Source organism: Balaenoptera ricei, chromosome 2 (assembly GCF_028023285.1).
Source record: "Balaenoptera ricei isolate mBalRic1 chromosome 2, mBalRic1.hap2, whole genome shotgun sequence".
In the NCBI taxonomy this organism is placed as follows: domain Eukaryota; kingdom Metazoa; phylum Chordata; class Mammalia; order Artiodactyla; family Balaenopteridae; genus Balaenoptera; species Balaenoptera ricei.
Window position 1 is genome coordinate 60,384,585 of NC_082640.1, and position 23,891 is coordinate 60,408,475.

The following is a 23,891-nucleotide window of genomic DNA, read 5'->3' on the forward strand; positions in this document are numbered from 1 at the left end:
AGCACTAGCAACACCTGTATATCTTTAAAGATATATACTTGCCTGAGTTCCTCCCCTGGAGATGCTAGTTGGGGAATGGGACAGCTCTAGACATCTGCATGTTTCAAAAGCTCTGTGAGCAATTCTGATGTATAGCTAGAGTTGAAAAGTACAGGTCTAAGAACCAACAAGTGAGTATTCATTCATTCAACAAATATCTAAGTGCCTATGATTTTCCAGGCTCTGTGCTAGGTGGACAAGACAGACAAGCTCTCTGTCCTCATGGAGCTGATGCTCTAGTAGGAGAAAGATGGTGAAGACAGCCCCTCTTGTACTTGTAATCATCTGTTTGTCTGATATAGTTGTATCTTGCTTCACATAATTGATAGGTTCCTGAAAACTGAGCATTAGAATACATTGGTTAAGAGTAGAGGTACTGGAATAAGACACTAGGTTAGAAACCCAGTTGTGCCATTTGAGGTTTTAGTAAGTTACTCATTTAATATCTTAGCATCCATTTTCTTTTTTTTTTTTTAAAATTAATTAATTAATTTATTTATTTATGGCTGTGTTGGGTCTTCGTTTCTGTGCGAGGGCTTTCTCTAGCTGTGGCAAGCGGGGGCCACTCTTCATCGCGGTGCGCGGGCCTCTCACTATCGCGGCCCCTCCCGATGCGGAGCACAGGCTCCAGACGCGCCGGCTCAGTAATTGTGGCTCACGGGTCCAGCTGCTCCGCGGCATGTGGGATCCTCCCAGACCAGGGCTCGAACCCGTGTCCCCTGCATTGGCAGGCAGATTCTCAACCACTGCGCCGCCAGGGAAGCCCCCATTTTCTTATCTATAAAACTGAGATAATAATACCTAAGCTTCACATGGTTATCATGAGAATTAAATGAGATAACAGATGTAAAATATTATACTTAGGACAGTGCCTGGCACATGGTTAAATACTTAATAGTGGTAGACTTCGTTAGGGTTATTAATCTTATTATTCTTGTTAAGAATAATGCACAAATAAAACATTAAAAAATCCAATCAAAGCGTGCTATAGAAGCTATTATTTCCAGGATAATAAAGCACAGTGTGTCCCAAATTTTTTCATGGTATACTGGCATAAACAATGAAAGGACTCTAAGTTGAAGGGAGCCAGGAGGAGGTTCAGCTCTGGCCTGACTTAATCCCTGAGGATTGTACAGGAAAACGTGGCCTACATGTAACTCATTTATGACACATTGGTTGGAGGCGCTACCTAACAAATTCTCCACAAATGCAAATCAGCATTATTTCAGTTATTAGGTAACATATTTAGATTTTTCAAGAGGGCTTTTCTTTTTAATTTAAAAAATAACATGTATTTGTGATTATAAAAATAATTTTAGATAACTGTCATAACTTTGGGAAAGAGAAGCACAAATAAACAGTAAAAAACTATCAAGAGATGATTGGTATTTGTACTTCCAGTCTTCTCTTCTTACAAATATTCACTTAGTTAATATGTGTACAATGAATATTTCTCCATGACATTTAGTATTCTTCTATAGGGACTTCCCTGGTGGTCCAGTGGTTAAGACTTCGCCTTCCAGTGCAGGGGGTGAGAGTTCGACCCCTGGACGGGGAGCTAAGATCCCACATGCCTCGGGGCCAAAAAACCAAAACATAAAACAGAAGCAGTATTGTAACAAATTCAATAAAGACTTTAAAAATGGTCCACATCAAAAAAAATCTTAAAAAAAATTCTTCTATAACACTGGTCTTCAATTTTTTTTAAAAAAGCAGCAGAATGCTTTCTTACTCAGAAGCTTAAAAGCTAACAAAATCTTTTTCAGAAGCTTAAACCAAAGAACAGATAAAATAAGACCTCTTCTGACTGAAGCAGAAGTGGGGGACCCAGGACCCTACTTTGTTCTCCTCTCAAAGAGCCTTGAAGGGTTCCTCAGAGACCTGGGGACACCTGCGGGTGTGTTCCCTTGGAGTACAGTAAAAACTACTGAGCTTCAATACAAATAAAATTTAACTTGGTAACTTTTTGAATAGGAATGATGACCTTAGTACAACACACACAAAAAAGCATGGTGAAAAGTATCTCCCTCTTACTTATTTCCCTCAGCCACTCAGTTCCCTACCTTAGAAATCACCATGGTTACTAGTTTACATATCCTTCCAGAAGTAGTCTGTGCATATGCAAGAGTTGTTCCCTCCCACACAAATGGTATCATACAAGATTTGGAGGGTGAAGTGAGCCAAGGCCATCTTCCCGTGCCATTGGTTGTTGTCCTTATCAAGCAAGGTTTGGAAAAGTGAGGTTTTCCTGCAGTAGTATTCAGGTTCCATTTCCCGAATTCTGTGTGTCAAGAGCCAGTGGGATAACTTGTACTACTTGATTTGATTTCCTAACCTCTGATCTGCAGCCTTAAGTACCCATTCTGTGGTTTCCTGGTTGTGAGAGAAAGTCGTGTGTGGCATTAGCTTATTTCCTTCCTAACTTGTGTTTGGCCTCAAAGGGAGCAGTGCCCCCAGTGGATATGTCTGGTATTGTTTTGGAGTCAACAACAAAAGGTCTACAACTTTTTCCAACAGTTTTGTAAACATCCAATTTCTTACTTTAAATTCCTTTTCTGATTAAAATACTTACATTGAGAAATATTATAGATTTTAAAAGATGGAACAGTGTCATCCAATGGATATAAAATTTTACTTCAATCAATCCCTTACTATTGTGTCCAATTTTCAACGCTATAAACAACACTGTTTTAATATTCAGAGTTCTTAGTTATATGCCACAGGAAGTAAGCTCTGGTTGATTTAAATATTAAGGAAATTAATCGACAGGCTATTGGGTATATCATAGGATTTAGAAAACACAGGCATAGAGGTTACACTGCCCGGACCAATATCCAAATCACATACCATGAAATTGATCTGCTAAAAAAAACACTGGGCACCATATGCCACAGCTTGAACTCACACTATGATTTTGGACACCAGATGCAGCTGCCTCCGATTGTCAAAAGAATAGAGTTTGGGATGTCCTTGCTTCTAACTTCATTAGCCTCAGAGTAGAAGTCTGGAGTGGGTATGTTGGGTCGTGAAGCCCAGGTCACAAGTTTATATACTAGACACAAAGAATACTGGGAAGCAAATACCTGGCATTCTCATGCTCTATAGTGGAAGGGCCACATTATATGCTTGGGAGCTCCACAAACAGAGGATGTGCTCAATAGCACAACTCATGTTCAGAATAGCTGTACTGAACAAATCCTTCTGCTTCCTTAGGATAAAGTTTCAGCAATGATAATTTGAGTCAAAGGATATGAACATTTAAGATTTTTGATAGACACTGCAAAATTCGAATTGCCCGCCAGAAGAAAATATTTTAAAACAATTTATACTCCCAGAAAAAGAGTTTCTCCATGTTTTTACCAACACCAGATAATTTCATTATAAACAACTGTTACTGATCTGACAGCTAAAACTGGAATTTTTAAAGGTTGCATTTCTTTTATTACTAGTGTGATCAAAGACTTTTTCATGTGCTTATTGCCAATGTATATTTATATTTTCTTGAATTATCACTGTGAACCTTTTACCCATTTTTCTATGGGGGGGGTCTCTCTTTTTCTTACTGATTTATAAGGCTCTTTACCAATAATAAAGATATTAACCTTTTATCATCATATGTAGCAAATAAATTTTCCAGTCTGTTGCTTATCTAAACTTTTTGGTTTTTGTCATAAAGAATGTTTTCATTTTTATTTGATAAAATCTGTCAAACTTTCCCTTTAGTACACCTGGGTATTGTGTAAAACTTAGAAGGACCTTCCCACTTCAAGATTATAAAAACATTCTTTTAAATTTACTTCTGGCATTTTCATAGATTTTTACATTTAAATGCAAGCTATGAAATTGATTGTGGGATAAGGTATAAGGTAAGTAGCCACTTATCTTTTTGTTAATTATTCTTATCCTCTATTTTAAAATTTTTATTGGAGGTTTTTATCTTTTTCTTAGTGATTTATAAGGATTCTCTCAATATAAATATAACAAAGGGTTAATACGTGTTGTTAATAAATTTTCCAGTTTACCTACTGCCATTAATTTTGCTTGTTATTTTGAAGGCATTTTTTATGTACTGAAGCTAAACAATTTTAGGTAGTCAAATAATTCTTTCTTTGTGATTTATTTTTTTCTTCCTTTCCTTTTATCCTTTAAAAGGTTATTCTTCACTATAAGATGAGGTAACTACATGTCTGTGTCTAGCCATTTGTATTTATTTTTCTTTAATCATCACTGTGTGTGGTAATTTTATGGTTTTATAATTTACTATCAAATCATTTAAAATTTATTTTGGTGTGTGGCATGAGGCAGAAGCCTAAATTCCACCCCCCGCCCCAGAGATTACTCAATAATTCACCTTTTCTCTACTGGTTTGAAATGCCACCTTTACTATAACTATATATATAGGATATAGTCCCTGGTTTCTTAGTCTAGTTGATAATATTGTTCAGCATTGTGCCAATATCACATTGTTTTGTGTATTGCAGCTTTATAGTGGGACTAACATATGTAACTATAGATCCCTCAAGGCTTAAAAAAAATGAGGGTACTATATTTAGAATGACACGTGGAATTATAGTTCTATAATTGTATCCTCTTTTCCCTTTGGTTTTGATCTATAATTTTTATGGTCTTGATTTCTAATCTCTTTTTTTCTGTCTTATTCAATGAAATCCCTACAACTTGTCTAAAATCTTTTGTGGAATATCGTAAGGCATAAATAAAAATACACATGAAAAAGCAAACAGCACATGGTAGGGGATTTTGTCCTAAAGCCCTCTGTGCTTTACATTAAAGAAACTGCATTTACTAGTAAAGTATGGAATATGCATCTGTATAATCTTATGCTCACAAAACTCTCCAAAGAAACTTCCACAAAGAACTACTTTCTGATGAGAAAAAAGCGGGGCGGGGGGGTGGTGGTGGTGGCAGTAACCAAAAATCTCAGGGTCAGGAAAAACTTGTCCACTTAGTAGAACTTGTTTGAAAAACAACCTCTATTTGAAGAGCACCTGTCTTAGAAAGATCACTTCTTTGAACCCAGCTTGGGTGGTCTGCCCAAGCAGCTTTCCTTGTAATTTAAAACTCAAATGACTGGAAGCACTTTTTAACATCAAACAGAAAGCCCCAGATTTTAAAAGTATCTTCTGAGAAGACAGTAAAATCTTACTGTCCTTTCTGTCAAAAGTACACTGTGGTTGGGTTTAGATAAAGGCTTTCTGCTCCAAATAATCATGAATACATGAGTGAATCTTCTGTCAGTAAGTCTTCTCACTGAAAATGTTTCCTCTGAAAAACAGAGGACAGAAAAGGCATCACAAAGCTGGGTATTTTAGCAATAAATACAGGAACCTATTTATACCCCAAAAGGACACTAATAGAATACAAGTGTAGTACACCTCTGACATTAAGATTAGTATCTAAGATGTTATGAAATAGTTAAATAGAAAAGCCCCAGGTGGTTGTAGCCTAAGAGGACTTGATAATATAACTAAGCAAGTATGTAAGTTTATATCCTTATGCAGTTTCTAGTGATTAAGACTTTTCAGGAAACACTGTTCACCAAAATCCACTATCTCATACCAGTGTCAAGAAAGCAGACATTTAAAAACAACTGCCATTGGCAGTTTAAAACCAGAGTCCTTATATTATAAATTATAATTTACCAAATGCCTTTGGCTTGCATTGAGCATTTAATAAATGGCATATAGCTTATACACATGGAGGTGAGTGAAGGCTTTAAGTTCCTGCAGAGCAAAATTCTGTGCTAAGTAGGCACAGCAAGTAATAAGAGTCACACCAATACAGCTGCAAAGAGAAACTTGGAATTTTCATCAGTTACTGTTTCAGCCCTCATGTAAGAAAAGGATTGGCTTGATGTGGATAAGTGTAGGAAAGAGACAGAACATCACAAAACACAGCAAATGATATAGTTTAAGGAAAGAAGATTATCTGGACTGAACCAGAACACACAGCCCTGGAGTAATACCAGTTTCCTAGGGAAGGGAGAAATGAATATTAAAACTAGAGCTCTCAAACATATTATAATTTACCATGTACATTTTCTTTGCATTAATCATTTAATAAATGGTATATAGCTTACATGCATTGCCATTCTCAAATTATGCTTTGTCTTTATAAAGCTCCAAACTAAAATAACTTTTAAGATATTATTAAAAAGAATTATTTGAAACTAGGGAGATGCAACTGCAGTTAGAATTCTAACGCCCTAACTGGACCCACCAAGTGAGTGGCCCCTCACAGCACGGGGCCTGTGATGTAGGCCTGGCCCTGCAGGATTGGCCCACCTGAAAGCTGCATGTGCCAATTCCGGAGGCTAAAAACTGAGACTAGTGTCAAAGCACTGAAAACTCTATTCTATTATACAACTACTCTAAGTTAGCTCTAAGCAAGGTCCTTGCCTGATTCATCCTTTTTGGGGCCCTCATAGTATGCAGCACAGAGCTGGCTGAGCACAGAGATGACTAAATGAAGGGACAACTGTCTTCCTTCTTTCAAGGAGAATATGCAAGAATGTACAACTGTGGAACATACTAACACATTAATTAACCACATTTTCCACTATTCTGCTTTTTTAAACACTCATTAGAATGACTAGGGGTGGGAACCCCATCCCCCAGTTAAAGATCAAGTATCTTGTAAATTCATATTGCTATTTCAGATTCAAACTCAGGACTACGGGATTTTTTCTTCAAACTTCTCTATCAATATATAACAGCTCTCTTTCCTCTCTTTGACACTGAGAATCCTGGTCCTTAAGGGCAGCAAGGATGACAGAGTTAGAATATCCATAATTACTTATTTGCTTTATGCTACATTATAACACACAGCAGTTTGAGAATAACAAAATTAATAGTACACTAATTATGATTACTGAAAACAGTTAAAAATATTTTGGCATATGCCGTACCTATTCCTCACCTCCAAAGAGGCTGTACTAGCTACATCGTCAGAACATACAGTCATCTCATACTACACTCTCCCTCTTAATCTTCTTTAGTTTTAGTGCCATAATTACATATTTAATATTCACTATCAGTCCACATGTCAATATATCTATATTCATTGCTTGTCTGAAGCTTGTTCTCTATTAGACTCCTTAGCAAAGTCTTGTGGGAACAATATTCCCTGAGTTCTTGCATATTGATAAGTGCCTGTGCCTTTTATAAGGGAAGGTCAATTTTGCTGAATATAAACTCCTTGGCATGTATCTTTCTTTTCTTGAGTATATTAAAAAATGTTACTTCACTTTCTTCTGAAATAAAACACTGATATTGAAAAGTCTAATGATAAATGAATTTTCTTTCATTTATATATCATGTGCTCTTTTGCACTTTCAATATGTAATTTTAAAATTTGAAGTACAATTTATACACAGTTACCATTTACCCTTTTTAGTGCACAGGGTTTTGACAAATGCATTCAGCAGTGAAACCACAACCACAATAAAGATATAGAACCATCATCTCCCAAATTCCCCTGGGTGGTTACTTTCTAGTCATCTCCTCTCCTAACCCCTGACTATCACATATCTGTGTTCTAATTCTGTAGTTTTGCCTTTTTCAGTCATATAAATCGAATCATTCCATATGTAGTCTTTTGACTCTGGCTTCTTTCACTTAGTACAATGCATATGAGATTCATCCGTGTTGCTGCATGCATAGATAGTCTGTTCCTTTTTATTTCAGAATAGTATTTAATTGCATAGATACTTTCCATGCTTACGGATTGCTTATTCCTTTACCAGTTGAAGAATATTTCGGTTGTTTCAAGTTTGGGGCAATTATGAATAAAGCTGCTATAAACATTCATTTGCAGGTTTTTGTGAGCACATATTTTGTTTTATTTCTCTGGGGTAACTAGGAGTGGGACTGCTGGGCCATATAGTAAGTATATATTTAATTTTATGAGAAACTTACACGCTGTTTTCCAAAGTGGCTGTTCCATTGTGCATTTCCCACTAGTAGTGTAAGTAAGAGTTACAATTGCTCTGCATGCTCACCAGCACTTGGTAGTATCAGTTTTCTTTTTTATGAAATTTTAGTAGGTATGATGAAGTCTCTTCTTGTGGTTTGAATTTGTATTTCCTAATGAGGTAGAGCATCTTTTCATACACTTATTTGCCATCTGTATATCTTCTTCGGTGAAGTATCTATTCAAATCTTTTGCACATTTATTACCTCTTATTCTGTAATGTATCCAAAGCACATAAAACACTTCCTGGTCTATACATATCAGGAACTAAAAAATAAACACTGACAACAGAGCAAATGAATATAATACTCTCTTCCTCAACCAAAAAAGGTAAAGAAAGAACACTACCCAGCTTGGAAAACATGTGGAAGGTTCATGATTTTTCAATTTTTAAAACAAATAAAATCAGCTTTCATTTGCAAATCTTTTAGTATCAGATCTCTTAGTTCTTCTCTACAGAAAGTAGAAAGACTCTAGTGTATATTACTGAACCAGTGAATTTAAAATTATAAACCAACATGGAATGCTAACATGGAGTGTTACCAGAGAGTGCTATTTGATTATGCTTATAAAGTTATTTATTGAGGCAAGGGAGAAAATTTTCTAAAGCAGTCTCATTTTAATAATGTTCACTTGGTCTGTTGTACCAAATAGATTTTAGACATATAGTACTGATTAGAATAAAATAAACTGAATAAAAGCAAAGCAAAATAGTATTTAACATGGAAAATGTATTTGCAAAAAGTTCTATATGTGGTCTTGCATATATGGAAATCTTTTAAAGTATTATTATTTTATTGATAAAATTTGAAGATATTGAATAAGCAAGTCTTGGTTAATAAGAAAATGTCTTCTCAGCAAGAAATCTGAGGACAGAAGAATGATGCAGAAAATTTAATAAGGAAGAGATGATTCAGTTTTGATATTTTTGTGCCCACAGAGAATGTGGACTTGTGACAGAATTTGGAGGTATTTTTGCAGTGGACATTTGGACATTTGGATCCGTGTGAGCTGCGGGTAAAGAGGAAAACTTTTCCCACTGGCACAGTGATGACTAGTGTAAATCCACACTGCCTTCTCTACCTCTGACTCCCTCCATTCTGAAGCTAGAACACTTAGGGTGGGCGGGGATAGCAGGGGGGCCAACATCCAGGAACTGCAAATCAAGACAGCTCAAGGGGTCTTGAAGAGACGCTAATAATGCTGCCGACCAACTTATCTTTACTATGGGTATGTAAATTATGTGCATCCTACACTTCAGTTTGCATCAAAATTCAATGTAACAATCACAAATGATTATTACATTGCATATCATAGTCTACAATGTAACATTTTAATAACACTGAGATTAATATTTTAATTAAATGATTTTCCTAAGTATAATGATGCCTCAGAGCAGGAGTAAGAAACTTTCAAGTAGATATGTTATTTCAAGGGTTCTTCTTTAATTGGTGAATTTGGGACAATTAGATAGGCAATTTAATTATTCCACACAGACATATTCTAATTTAAAATGCGAAACCATATATATTTTAAGCACAACCTAATTAGACTTCCTGCATTTCCTAAAATTAACCTCCCACTGAGAAGGTGTTATGTTTCAAAGATTACAAACATGTATTTAAAAATGTAGGATGAGCATCAAATTAAAACATTAATTTTAAAGTCTAGTGTTAAACTCTGTCTTGTCTAATAACAAGACAGTTATGATTAGCAAGTCTTTAGATATGTTCTTAAGTAGGATCTGGTTATATAATTTTAAAGTCACGATTAAACATGTTGGCTCTGGATAAGACCCCAGGTGGTTTGCAGTGTTAAACAGCAGATTAAAGTCGACACAACTAATTTCTTTACTTTAATCTTATTAGTGGTACAACAGCTGTCAACTGTAACCATTTCTGTTCAGCCTTCTGAGACATAAACAAAATGCCTCAATATGTCAAATGGAGATGAGTATTTATCAATCACTATGGCTAATTAGCTTGCAAAACAATGTTTTTACTTTTATTGTCTTGGGGAAAGTTATTCACTTCTAGTAAACCTTGATCTAAAAATAGACATTTAGAATTATATTACAATAATCCTGCCTAGAAATAAGGAATTGCTTATTAACAATGGATTGTATCCTAAATTTCACCCACACTGGCAAATACCATTTTATTAGCATTTAATGAGGGGCTATAATGTAGCAGATACATGGGGTGGCGCATGGTTCCCACCTCTATAGTTCCCACATCTGTTACTGATGGGAAATAAGTCTTATGATAAATTTACTCCATATTTGCCACCTGATTTAAGTCATGAGAAGGGTGTTTAAGGTAACACAGAAACGTTGCACTGCTTTTTCAGACTTCATTGCTAGATCTTCTCTGAACATTTTGTCTCATACATACAGATAGTTACAAGTAGTTTTGGTTCATCTTTCCCAATTTCTGTTAGATCATTCCTCTTGTCCCTCTTTGGCTCCTAACTTGTTAGGAGGGAAAAATCATTCCACAAGCATTTTCTGTACCCACACCAATAAGCCACTACAATAATTGGTTTAAAAACCTTAAACCAATCAACCAAACAATACCACCTCCACCAAAAGTAAAAAACTAAACAAATAAACTAAATAACAACAACAAAAAACCCCCAAGCTACTCACAGGAATGATGACAGTAATTTGTTATAAGATATCAAAGAAATATTCAATTTTTATTAAATTTTTAAAAGCTAAATATTCACATATCAGAAACAAAAGTATAGCCATCATTACCCTGTAAATACCAGCTTTGTAAGAGATCCACTGAGGACCCTTATAGACTCAAACTTAAATTAAATCGCACTTTCTGCATACACCTTCAATAATTTAATTTTTTTTTGTTGTGTGGTGTAGAGTAACTTACTGATTAGTCTTATCTTTCCAGTTGTGATGTAAGCTCTTTGAAGACAAAAATCTCACATATCTCAGAAGAAATTTAACAAATACCTGCAGACTGATAATATCTCTCTTTGGTGATATCATGTAGGCAATAAAGTAGAGAAGGAAGAGTACCAGAATAGAATGCGCAGTCCTAGCTGCCAGTATGATAACTGATGGTAAATCATTCAGTCTTTTTAAGCCTTAGTTTCTTCATTTATATAATGTGATAAATTGGTGAAGACAAGCCAAAAACTCTGTTAAATAAATGTAATATATTTATAAAAGTTTTATTACTCTTGTATTTCTGACATTGCCAAGTGTTTTGCAGGGATTCAAAACAACTTCTTTGTAAAGGTTCTCTCTCTCACTCATCTTTTACCCACAATACTAAACAAAGTACTAAGTACATGGCAATAAAAGAATATATTAAATGACTGAATTCCTCTTTGGTTAAAATAGCATAAGCAATACGGGCTTAAATTAAGGTAGTGGCAGCACTAATAGAAAGATGAGTGAATGAAATAGATATAAACTTTTCTTGCCAAAATGTGAAATAAATAAGGAATAAATGCCTTTTACTTCTCCCTGAATTAGTCATTTTGTCCAATTCACTCAGACTTAATTATTTTTTATATTGTACTGACAGTGTTCTAATATTTTTTCCTCTTATTAGAACATTTGTGTCCTAAGAATATCAAAATGTGTACAGCTTCCCAAGCACATCCTATTATTTCAGGCCTCCATGATCTTGCACATGCTGTGCTCTCTGCCTAGCAGGATTTGTTAATTTGGCAAACTCTGAATCTATCTTTTAAAACTCAATTTAGATGGCATATCCTACAGGAAAGATTCTGTGTCCTCCTATGGCAGTTAATTACTCCAACCTTCATGTTATCTCTGTACTTGGTACATACTTCTATAGTTATACTTAGCACATCATACTAAATTACCTCTTCCCCTGTTTAGCTCACCTCTTAATGAATGAGCCCGCTGCGAGTATGGACAATGTTTTATTTCCACAAGTCTACTGCTCAGCACACAACTCTCAATCAGAATTGTACCAACCTCCTAGGTATGTGTGGAAAGGTATAATAACATATTTGGTTGTCACAATGACTGAGGGCAGAGGTATTTAACGGGCCAAGGGATATTACACACCTTGCAGTGTGAGGGCAATCCCGCATTCTGACCCAGTGCCACTGGTACCCCATGCTAGAGTGTGACAATTCACAAAGCCCTTTCCTACATATTAGCATTTCACCTTCACAACAACCCTGTGAGATGGAAATCTTTCCCCCATTTCCCAGATGAAAAATACTACAGCACAATAAGGTCTTAAGAGACAGGTCTCACATTAAATACTGGCAAAGCTGGTATTTGAACTCTAATGCTCTGACTCTAAATCCCAGCTGAGTTTAATCCATTAGTGCATTATATTCCCTCTTCTCTAATTCTAAATACAGATATTCCTGGCTTCAGTTCTAGAACTAATCAAGTGGGAAAGTGAATATGTTTATAGAAGTAGATTTTCGCCTAAAATACATTATGTGTTAGACTGTATACATATTTGTAAAATGTGATATTATAATCCTCATCCTATTTAGGTGTTTCTCAAGAATCTAAGTCCCAGATGGTAACAAAAGAAAAGAGGTTACAAAGTTAGCAAAGTGCTACATAGTTCATAATTCTGAAAGTGCTACAGAGTATTTCAGTAAGACTGCTGTGTTACACTGTCTAGAACACCAAAGGACTTGGTCACAAACTCTACCTCAACTGTTTAGTGCACTGACACTTTCCTCACAGAAATACACTGCTGATTTTAGAAGGAAATTAATAAGAAAATAGGATTCACTTAATAGAAATTAGCTTTACAACCATCTTTGCTGGAATGCATAAATTTGAAAAACTGAGAGAGATTTGTATTTATATTAACTCAAATGTCAATGCTGAGAACTATTTATATGAATTTTTATTTTCAGTAAGGCAATAACCTGATCTCTGAATCAACAGCTAGGCTTGATGAAAATGATTCCCTGGAGAAGGCATTAGTGTAAAGGAAATAGCAAGCAAGTTAGAGCCTCAAAGAAGTTGTGAGTAATGCCCCAGGAGTTATTTAACAGTGACAGTCCAAGTCAAAGATTTTTCTTAAGTAGAAACGTAACCAAAAATGTTCAACCAACAAAATATTACCTGAGAACTTTATACATGGAAAGAAAATGCCTTAATGTAGACTGGGCTAAGAAAAAAGTTTCAGAACTGCAAATTTTATCAGAAAACATGAATCCAGCATCTACCAGTGCAATTTTGGTAAAACAACAACCCCATCTAGAATGAAGTTTTGCATTTCTTATTGGGAAAGAGAGAGAGAGAGGAATAGGATAATGCAATGCTCTGAAACTTGCATCAGGTACTTGACTATGTCATGCTTTGGGATAGATGTTTAATAATATGGAGATATTGTGTGGTTTCCCTGAGAAGAACAAAATTGCAAGTCCAGAAAAAGCTTGAACTGAAATAAGTCAACGTTTTTCTTCCTTCTTTTAAGTACTATAAAAATGACTTAACAAAAAAATCATTTGTCTTTTACCAATGCTATATCTTTCTCCTAGCAGTTGAAACTGCACTGTTAAATCTTAAAATAAAGGCATATTATTCAGTTCTTAAAAATATAATAAAGCTTTACCTTGTAGTATAGGATTAACATTCTGAGCTGCATCATGCTGTCAGGACTTGAGTGGGGGGTTGGGGGGTGACTGCTCTTGCAATCTCCTCACATTCAAAACATCTTAACCTCAGCTTCAAAACAGGCAACTGGTTCTAATTTTAGAAGATAACTAGTGTAATGATTAAGTTCATCATGAACAAACATTTTTTATTAAAAAGTTGGACTATGGTCCATTATGATCAAGTCTGAGAAAATAGTCTAAGAAAATATACTTCTAGTTTTTGTAAAAATAAGACAGTGCTACTGGGATTCAAACTAAGTCCTAATTATAAAGTTAATAATGAGGTAATCAATCTGAGACCCAAGGGCCAACCAAGAAAGTTAACACTTGAGGGCTATAAAGAACATGAGTAGTACTGTTACTTGTTCTTGCAGAACTTATGTACTGTTATTAAAGAACAATACACAATACGTTTTCCAATCTTTGATCCTGAAAATACGCTCTGCACTCTAGAGTATGTTACTTGAAGTATGCTTGCCTTAGCATCCAGGGACAGAATGTTTAATGTGTATAATTTTCTATACAGATTCTCCAAACTGGGGTTAGGAGAAAAAAGGAAAGTTCAGCCAGTCCCAGCTTGTAGAAACATTTAATGTTCATAAAGAACTATACCCTAGAGAACTTGTAAAACGTGCTTTCTCTATTTCTACTTTAAAATGTGGGCATTCATTCATTCTTCCTTGGTATGAAAGAATTTAGAAAAACAATTCTATGAGGTCGCAAGGAAGGTTCTATAACATAGTCCCATATTTTCAACCCAATCTAGAGTTTTAAAAAATCTTTAATATTTGTATTTAAAAGTGTCAGGCTCTAGGTTGGACGGGACAGAAATTTACTCAAAATATGTCAAGTAAAAAGAGGCATTTACTGTAAGGCTGCTGGGAACTTTCACGTGAATCCAGGAGAAAATGAACTACCAGACTTCAGGAGGGCAGGAACAATGCCAGCTCTGTGGACTGGGCCTACTCTCATTTCTGGCCTCCTTTTCTCTCATGAAGCAGTTCTGGTCTCCTCCTTTCCCTCCAACTGGCCTTCATTAGTCCTGCTAAACTTGGAGTGAACATAGCCCTGTAATGACCATCCCAGAAGTTACTCTACATGATTTTTCAAATTCAAACACACACACACACACAAAATGGGTTGGAGTTTTATAATTTTCCAACTGCAAATTCCTGAGAGAGAAACTTGACTGGACCAGTTTAATTTGGGGGGCTGCGTTTTAAGTCTGATATTGCTGGCTGGTCTATAGATTGGCTGCTTTTACGTCAAATGTCCATTCTTGGTTTAACCAGCTATGGCCATTGAGGGAAACATCCTATGGCATAAAATATAGCTGCTTAGAAGAGGCACAGCTGCAATGCCTAGAACATGTAGTATTCATAACACCCAGAAAAAGGGAACAACAAATTGGAATGTAGTTGAGGCGAATATGAAGTGAATATGACAAGCCAAGAAGAAATAAAGGGTAGTAGGGAAGGAAGCTCATGGTGAGAACGGGTTAACGGAGTCTGGATTGTGTTACAAACTGATGAGAAAGGCAAAGATTTAACAATAGATGAGCTCCAAAGAGAACAGACAAGTGAGTCAAGAGACCAGAATAAGAAGCATGCTATAGGCCAGGCACATGAGGCCAGGCATCTGAGGAAACTAAGTTTGCAGACATTAGATACGTAACAAAATGTTCCTTTTATGAAGAGCTTACATATACCACCAGGCTGGCTACTCCACAAAGGTAACACAGCAGGCTAGTACTAATGATATTTAGAGTTTAACCCACCTCATTTCCCTGTAAGTTCCCTAAGGACAAGGTCTATTTCAAATGGTTCCTAGATGTGGCAATCCCATTCCCATGTCCATACGTAAATACAACTGATCCCAAGAAAGGAATCCCTAGGGAACAGTTTCCCTGGGTATCAGGATCAGAAGCCCTACGTCATTTACCTGCTTCTGGTATACAACGGGATATCCCTTTTCCACTATGAAATGAACTGCATCAGTCGCTACCCTGTGAGTATCACTAGACCAAGAAAAAGGAACAGACACCTTTATGGATGAAACCTCAATAATCATGGGAGAGTAATTCTGAACACTCTGCCATTTGGAAAGAATAAACACTCTTTGAAAAAAGAGTATCATGGCTCTCTTTCAGGTTGCAGTCATGCCCCAAACATCATTGCTCCTGACCCTCATTCTGGCAGTGGTCACATACATGGCTGCTGGTGACTGTGAGGAGTAAACAAGGGAAGCCACGCAAAGCATCTAACACAGTGACTGGCACTGAGGATGCTCTCAATAAATGTTAAGTTCTGCCTCCCCACCAACTTCAAAGGATCAAGCAAACGCAATATTGCCAAGTAGATAAATTGCACAAGTTTATGTTATTTTACTTTGGAGAGTAAATTTGTGATCTTCCTAGTAGTAAGCAAGGCTCTACCTCACATCATCCTAAATTTATTTATTTTTACTGTATTCAGTGACTATTGTTCTACCTGAGACTGATTTACTAGATAGATAAATGTATATACTTTAAAGAAGCAAAAAGCAACTTAATTTGTTTGATATGAATAGAGAGGTATACTTTATAAAAGCCACAGCAGCAGGAAGAATTTATTTTTCATCATAGATTAAAACAGGAGTAATCTTATATAAACCCATGTACTCTGATTCTAAAACTGTGATAAGGACAACAACCAAGAATATAGTTCTAGCATTCCCCTTGACCTTCTGAGGAAAGCAGTTACAGATATAAGACACACAAATTCACAGAAGTTTAAAGATGGAATAAAAAAATATTGCTTTAAGTCTAGCTAACAGAGTGGTCAAAATCAGTAGGGCTTTATTTGGCTAAGATTGAGATGTGATCATATTTTAAGTCCACAGAGTCAAGTATTTGAAGCAGTGTGCTCTTTTACTGCTTTACTTCCATGTCTCAGAAAACGAATTCATTCATGTATTCAAATGATATTTATTAAGATACCATATGATTTATAATCAATGTATTTACTATGGTCTCTGATCCCAAGGAATTACAATATCTCTGAGAAGATAACACAACAAATGGAGTACTTGGCAACATTAATAAAGTGCTAAATTGGACTATTCTCTAAACTGTTTGATATTTCTTCAATGATTTAGATGAAGATACATATCTTTTATAGATCAACTTCAGGAGTGGCACAAAGTTAAAGAAAAAGAAACTAAACTAGAGGCCAAATCAGGATCCAAAAAGGATCTTGACAGGCTGGGCCAAAATTAACCAGGATGAAGTTTGGACTTAGGGTGAAAAAAACAAATGACCAAGTAAAATTAATAGATCATAGATTCTTAGAACCCAAAGTGACACAGACTTAGGGATTTAAAGTTCATTAATTAAGTAGGGTAAGTGGAGTCAAAACAATAACAACTACCAGAAAAACCCCACTGATATTAACTAAGTGCTTTCTTTGTGCAGAGCACTTAATAAATACACACACTTTTAGCAGCCAACAAGCCCTACCCTACATGGTAGGGTTACCATTTAACTGAGGCTCTGTTATAACAAGTAATTTAACCCATGATCCCATAGCTACCAAGTGAAAAGCAGAGATTTAAGCTCAGATCTGACTGCAGAGCCTGTCTGTTCTCCATTATACCATGTGGTCTGCACTGCTCCATGTTGATAAGACTACTTGCATATAAAAAAACTGTGTCCAGAGGGACAATGGAGGAAGAGAAGCAAGGCTGATGGAGAAGAAAGAGGGGCTGGTTAGTTCTGCTACAGAACAACCTAGAGCAGCTTAGAGAATAAAATAGTTAAGTAGAATAGCTTAACTATTTGGCCCCTTTTTTGTCCATGAGTACCTGTCAAGAACTAGAAATACCTGGTAAGTAAAAGGCAACCTGGGAAAGACAGCCCAGTATCATTTTTGGGGGTCCAAAAGGTTTGCTGGCTTCTTTATGAAATATGAACATTTACTGCTACCTAAAAAGGGCTTGGAGATGTGGAATGCCAGCAAGTGTCAACTCTCACTTCTGTTATCATTGCCACTATGTAAATATACTATAAAAACACAACACGAAGTTTAGGTCACAGCAGATCCATCTTCTTATTTACATAACATGGGGCATTCTTTTTGCCCAAAGAAAATGACAAACTACCATTTATTTTCAAATATTAAAAGCTATGTTAAGAGGCAAACTAGTATATACAGAATGTATAAACAATAAGGTCCTAATAGCACAGGGAACTATATTCAATATCCTGTGATAAACCATAATGAAAAATAATATAAAAAAGAATGTACATATGTATAACTGAATCACCTTGCTGTACAGCAGAAATTAACACAGCACTGTAAATAAACTATGCTTTGATTTAAAAAAAAGCTATGTAAAACAACTGTTATTAGCCTAAACCAAAGAAAAGGTTAGAATATGTCATTCATTGTTTTGTACTTGTTTTCTCCAAGTAAAATTAGGAGGCAGAATAACATGAGTCATTCCAAAAGTAGATACAACATGAAATGAAAATTGCCTTGTTAAAAAAGAGGGGATAGGGCTTCCCCGGTGGCGCAGTGGTTGAGAATCTGCCTGCCAATGCAGGGGACACGGGTTCGAGCCCTGGTCTGGGAAGATCCCACATGCCGCAGAGCAACTAGGCCCATGAGCCACAATTGCTGAGCCTGCGCGTCTGGAGCCTGTGCTCTGCAACAAAAACAGGCCGCGATAGTGAGAGGCCCGCGCACCGCGATGAAGAGTGGCCCCCACTTGCCGCAACTGGAGAAAGCCCTCGCACAGAAACGAAGACCCAACACAGCCATAAATAAATAAATAAATTTTTTTTTTTAAAAAAAAAGAGGGGATATATGTATACATATAACTGATTCACTTTGCTGTACAGCAGAAACTAACACAACATTGTAAAGCAGCTATACTCCAATAAAAATTTTTAAAAAAAAGAAAGAAAATTGTCTTGTTTCAGGGTGATCTTTCTTGGCACTGAAAACAATTTTACTGGAGCACATTTGTTAAAAAGGTTGATTTTAGAATACCATCTCCCGACCAAGTCCTTTCAGTAATAATTGATATATATATATTTTAATTGAAGTATAGTTGATTTACAATATTGTGTTAGTTGTAGGTGTACAGCACAATGGTTCAGTTTTATCTATATAATCTATAAATCTATATCTATCTATCTATATCTTCTTTTTCAGATTCTTTTCCTTTATAGGTTATTATGAAATACTGAGCATAGTCCCCTGTGCTATACAGTAGGCCCCTACTGGTTATCCATTTTATATATAGTAGTGTGTATATGTTAATCCCAACCTCCTAATTTATCCCTCCTCTACCCCTTTCCCTTTTGGGAACCATAAGTTTGTTTTCTATGTCTGTGGGCCTATTTCTGTTTTGTAAATAAGTTCATTTGCATCTTTTTTTTTTGATTCCACGTATAAGTGATATCATATGATAACTGTCTTTGCCTGGCTTATTTCACTTAGTAGGATAATCTCTAGGTCCATCCATGTTGTTGCTAATGGCATTATTTCATTCTTTTTCATGGCTGAGTAACATTCCATTGTACATGACAAACCCACAGTTAATATCATACTCAATGGTGAAAAGCTGAAAGCATTTCCTCTAAGATCAGGAATAAGTCAAGGATGTCCACTCTCACCACTTTTATTCAACATAGTTTTGGTAGTCCTAGCCACAGCAATCAGAGAAGAAAAAGAAATAAAAGGAATCCACGTTGGAACAGAAGAAGTAAAACTGTCAGTGTTTGCAGATGACATGATGCTATACATAGAAAATCCTGAAGACGCTACCAGAAAACTACTAGAGCTCATCAATGAATTTGGTAAAGTTGCAGGATACAACATTAATACACAGAAATCTGTTGCATTTCTATACACTAACGGTGAAAGATCAAAGAGAAGAATTAAGAAAACAATTCCATTTACCATCGCATCAAAAAGAATAAAATACCTGGGAATAAATCTACTGAAGGAGGCAAAAGACCTGTACTCTGAAAACTATAAGACACTGATGAAAGAAATTGAAGATGACACAAACAGGCGGAAAGATATACGGTGTTCTTGGATTGGAAGAATCAATATTGTTAAAATGACTATACTACACAATGCAGTCTACAGATTCAATGCAATCCCTATCAAATTACCAATGGCATTTTTCACAGAACTAGAACAAAAAATTTTAAAATTTGTATGGAAAAACGAAAGACTCTGAATAGTCAAAGCAATCTTGAGAAAGAAAAACGGAGCTGGAGGAATCAGGCTCCTTGACTTCAGACTATAATACAAAGTTACAGTAATCAAAATAGTATGGTACTGGCACAGAAACAGACATGTAGATCAATGGAACAGGATAGAAAGCCCAGAAATAAACCAATGCACCTATGGTCAATTAATCTACAACAAAGGAGGCAAGAATAGCCAATGGAGAAAAGACAGTCTCTTCAATAAATGGTACTGGGAAAACTGGATAGCTACATGTAAAATAATGAAATTAGAACATTCTCTAACACCATACACAAAAATAAACAAAATGGATTAAAGACCTAAATGTAAGACTGGATACTATAAAACTCCTAGAGGAAAACATAGGCAGAACACTTTGACATAAATTGCAGCAATATCTTTTTGGATCCATCTCTGAGAATAATGGAAATAAAAACAAAAATAAACAAATGGGACCTAACCAGTGATAATTTGAAAAGGATTCAAGCAGGATTATGGGCTTTCTCTGTTTCTAAAAAAAAGAAAAACAACCCAGTGAAGATTCAGAAAGGTTTCAAAAATTTAAATTTTCATAAGTGGGTATAATTCTCAATTTCACACGAAAAAAATCTGCTGGAAGCAAAATATTCACTCAGAGGGAGTTACCTAGCAATAATTATAGAACAACTGCTGAGGTACCATGTGGAGTAAAAAGGAAGATGGGCAAAGTGGTGAGGAAAGAGGATCAGGGAGTTGGTTTTTCCACTCACAGAGCTCTGGGGCTGCAGGGGCAGTGAAACATTAGGCTTGCAGTCATAGGTAATCCACATGATAAATGTTACTAGACAGTGGCTGCAACTTCTCAAATCTTTTCCTGTTTATTGCTGAGAAAAATGAACTATTGTAAGATAGTAAAAAAAAAAAAAACCAAAAAAACAAAAAACAAAATACAGTCTCTCTAGGTAAGAGCCATGAAATGCCACAGGAGGCAGAAAACAAAATGTGCTAAGGTGGCAGAAGTTTCATGATGACGAGGGCTGGGAGCTCAACAGGGATAGAAGGGGAGGATCTGGGCAAGTTGAGAGCAAAGGAAGTCCCAAGGCCAGAGAGCAGTTAGAAGGAATATGAAAAAGTTGCTGACTCAGGCCCACCAGTGTGCTTTGCGTCTACATTTAAATCTAATGTACTTGTGGCATTTTTCTTGCCTGTCTCCAAGTAAGCAGCATAACCTTAATTCATTAGCCCGGAGAAGTGAGGCCAGTTTAGAAAGTAGAGTCATGATCTTGAGCTGTGCTAAGGACGGACAGGAGAATCTTAGAGTCAATGCTAGATGCCCACAGCCCTGAGTGCTGGCCTCACTCAGTAAGCAGTACCTGGCTGAAAACACAAGCCTATTGGCCTAAGATGAGATGAAGAAACAAACTCTCAATCCTGGCACTGTGGCCAGCTGAGAAGCATTGATCTGGACTTTCAGGATTCCATGGCTCCTTTCCAAAGCAGGTGTGCTAATTCTTACTTAGGTCTTTCTGGGAACTATGGAAACCTCTTCTGTTCCCTAAACAAGAGGCACAAATAAGCACCAGAACATGCCCTTTGCCACAATGACAAAGGTAGCTTCTGGGAAACAGGCATTTCATCTAGGTTACCATTAAGGGAGCTCAGGGTCATGCGTGTTGCAGCCTACCAGAAAACAAAACAACAACAACGAAACCAAAAAAGAAACAAAACAAAAACTACAGGTGCAGTTAAGATGAACAATATGAATTATTAACAGTTATGAAAAGCACTGTCCCAAAGAATCAAATGCCATTTCCTTTCTTATCTCAAACATTTTACTGTGTTTCATTCTTTCCTTCCTCTCTCTCTCTCTGCCAATTAATATACATTGAGTGCTGACAACATGCCAAGCAACACACTGTCAATAAAGTCTACTTTGATAAGGAATAGCAACTCTTCTGGGTTAGAACATCGATATGTGTGCTATAACTGCCCCATGTACAGTTTTCTGCTCCAAAGAAAGATATCCTGACTTTAAAGGACACCTATACCTTCTTTCATTAATCTCTACTTTGTCAGTATTGCAAAAGAACCCAAACTAACTCAGTATCAAAGTCTGTACTTAGAAATCTCTCACGTCAAATAGATAACACTGTCTTAAACCAGGCAAGATTACTACTTTAAAAACTGCCACCTAATATTTATATAACACTTTAAGGTTTACAAAGAACTCTCACATACATTATTACTTCAACTGATCCCCACACTGTGAGGTGAATATGATTACCCCTGTTTGACCAAATGAGGAAACAGATGCAACAAGATTAAGGCACTTGTCCCAATTCTCCCAACTAGTAACCAGCAGAGTTAAAACTGGAATTCAGGTTTGTTTGACTCCAAAGCTGGTGCTATTTCTATTTTACCAAATGTCTCTCAGGAAGAAAGATAATATACCTTTGGAATTTTTTTTTTCTGTTGTATCCAGCGGACAAATGAAGCACTCACTTTTGCAGAGTTAATTAAATATTTAAAAGTTTCTCAGTGATATAACTGAACTTTTATCAAAACTTCTCATTTAAACCCTGTAAATAAGAGTCTCCACAAAATATCCAAAAATTGTGCATGTTACAACTCAGGAATACAATACTTCTGAAATAATGCTGTCAGCTACTACATCCTAGATGGCCAGGGACCAAAGGGTGGCTTAAAAGAATAAGAAAGTAGATCTTGGGTCTAAAGGCTGCACGTGATCCTTACGACAGAGCAATTTGCAATTAAAAGACCAAACTGCAATCCACTTCCCAACTATTTGGCTAGGACTCTAGACTATGTCAGTCTTGACCTCAGACTGCTCTTCCTGGACATTAGGGACTTCTTCAAATTTCACAGCTCAGGCCTTTGTCAATGTACTTACCTCCTTTTTTGTATGCAATACAAAAAGTTAGCTGTTATTACTACTCATTTCTGTTCAAATTTTGTAAGCAGTTAGAACTTCTCACAAGTTCATCAGTTCTTCTAGATTTAGGATTAGAAAAGGTCACAGACCAAAGAAATTTCCTTCATAAGGCTTTTTAAGCTCAATTTGAGTTTTGTAAATGAAGTCGAGCACCTCTGTTTTTCTCCCTAATGGGGAGTGTAAGCTTTTGCTATTCAAGCCTGAATACACATACAATTTTCCTGTGGTCTCCCACATGGAAACCATAGGGCAGAAATGACTCACAAATGAAACGTGAAAGACAGATTAAAAAACTATACTTACTTAGGAGGAATTCGTGAAACTGTGTTCACATTTGTGACTGGGACCACTACTTGAAGAATGTGTTCAAGGGCTGTTAATCCACCAGCAACTTGAAATGCAATCTGATCTGCCACATTCTAAACAGAAATACAAAAAGAAATTAGCCCCATTTCCCAGGCATAAAATTATAACCAAATGAAATATTTAGTTGTAGTGTGAAATATTCTGTTGGTTCAATTATTCTACAAACACTTATTGAATGCTTACTCAGTGCTGGGAACAATAGGTCAAAAGTGGTGAACAAAAAATCATACTTGCTATCCCCCAAGAAGCTTAAAATTTAGTGGATGAGAACAACATTAATCAAATAAATATAAATAAAACAATTTCAATTATAATAAGTACTCTGAAGAAAAAGGAAAGGTGCTCTATGAGAACAGTGGGGGAATCAACTGTATATTGGGGAAAGGGTCAGCATAGGCTTTTCTGAGAAAGTTGAGGTTTTGAGACAGGCAAAAGAAAAGGGAAAGGGATGAAGCACTCCAAGCATAGGAAAAAATCATTTCATACAGAAGTTTTTAGCAACACTTTAAAAAACTGGATCATTTTGTAATGTTAATTACCACTTAAGACAAACTGACTTCCACAAAGATTTCCTTTGCTAGAACTTTTTTCTTCAGTAATAGAAGATAATCTAATATCTAACCAGTTAGGTGTACCTTTTTTAAAAAAAGTGGAGACCTTCAAGATGGCGGAGGAGTAAGACGAGGAGACCA

General features: G+C 36.2%; 1 protein-coding gene across 3 annotated transcripts in view; it reads right to left on the reverse strand.

Annotated features, from left to right (window-relative positions):
• Positions 1–23,891, reverse strand: part of SCAPER (S-phase cyclin A associated protein in the ER) — a 485,805-nt gene that overhangs the window by 132,929 nt on the left and 328,985 nt on the right. For all 3 annotated transcript variants that reach the window (XM_059912693.1, XM_059912690.1, XM_059912691.1), the window contains one exon: positions 23,137–23,252. In XM_059912693.1, the coding sequence (XP_059768676.1) occupies positions 23,137–23,252 (116 nt within the window). The remainder of the gene's footprint in view (positions 1–23,136; positions 23,253–23,891) is intronic.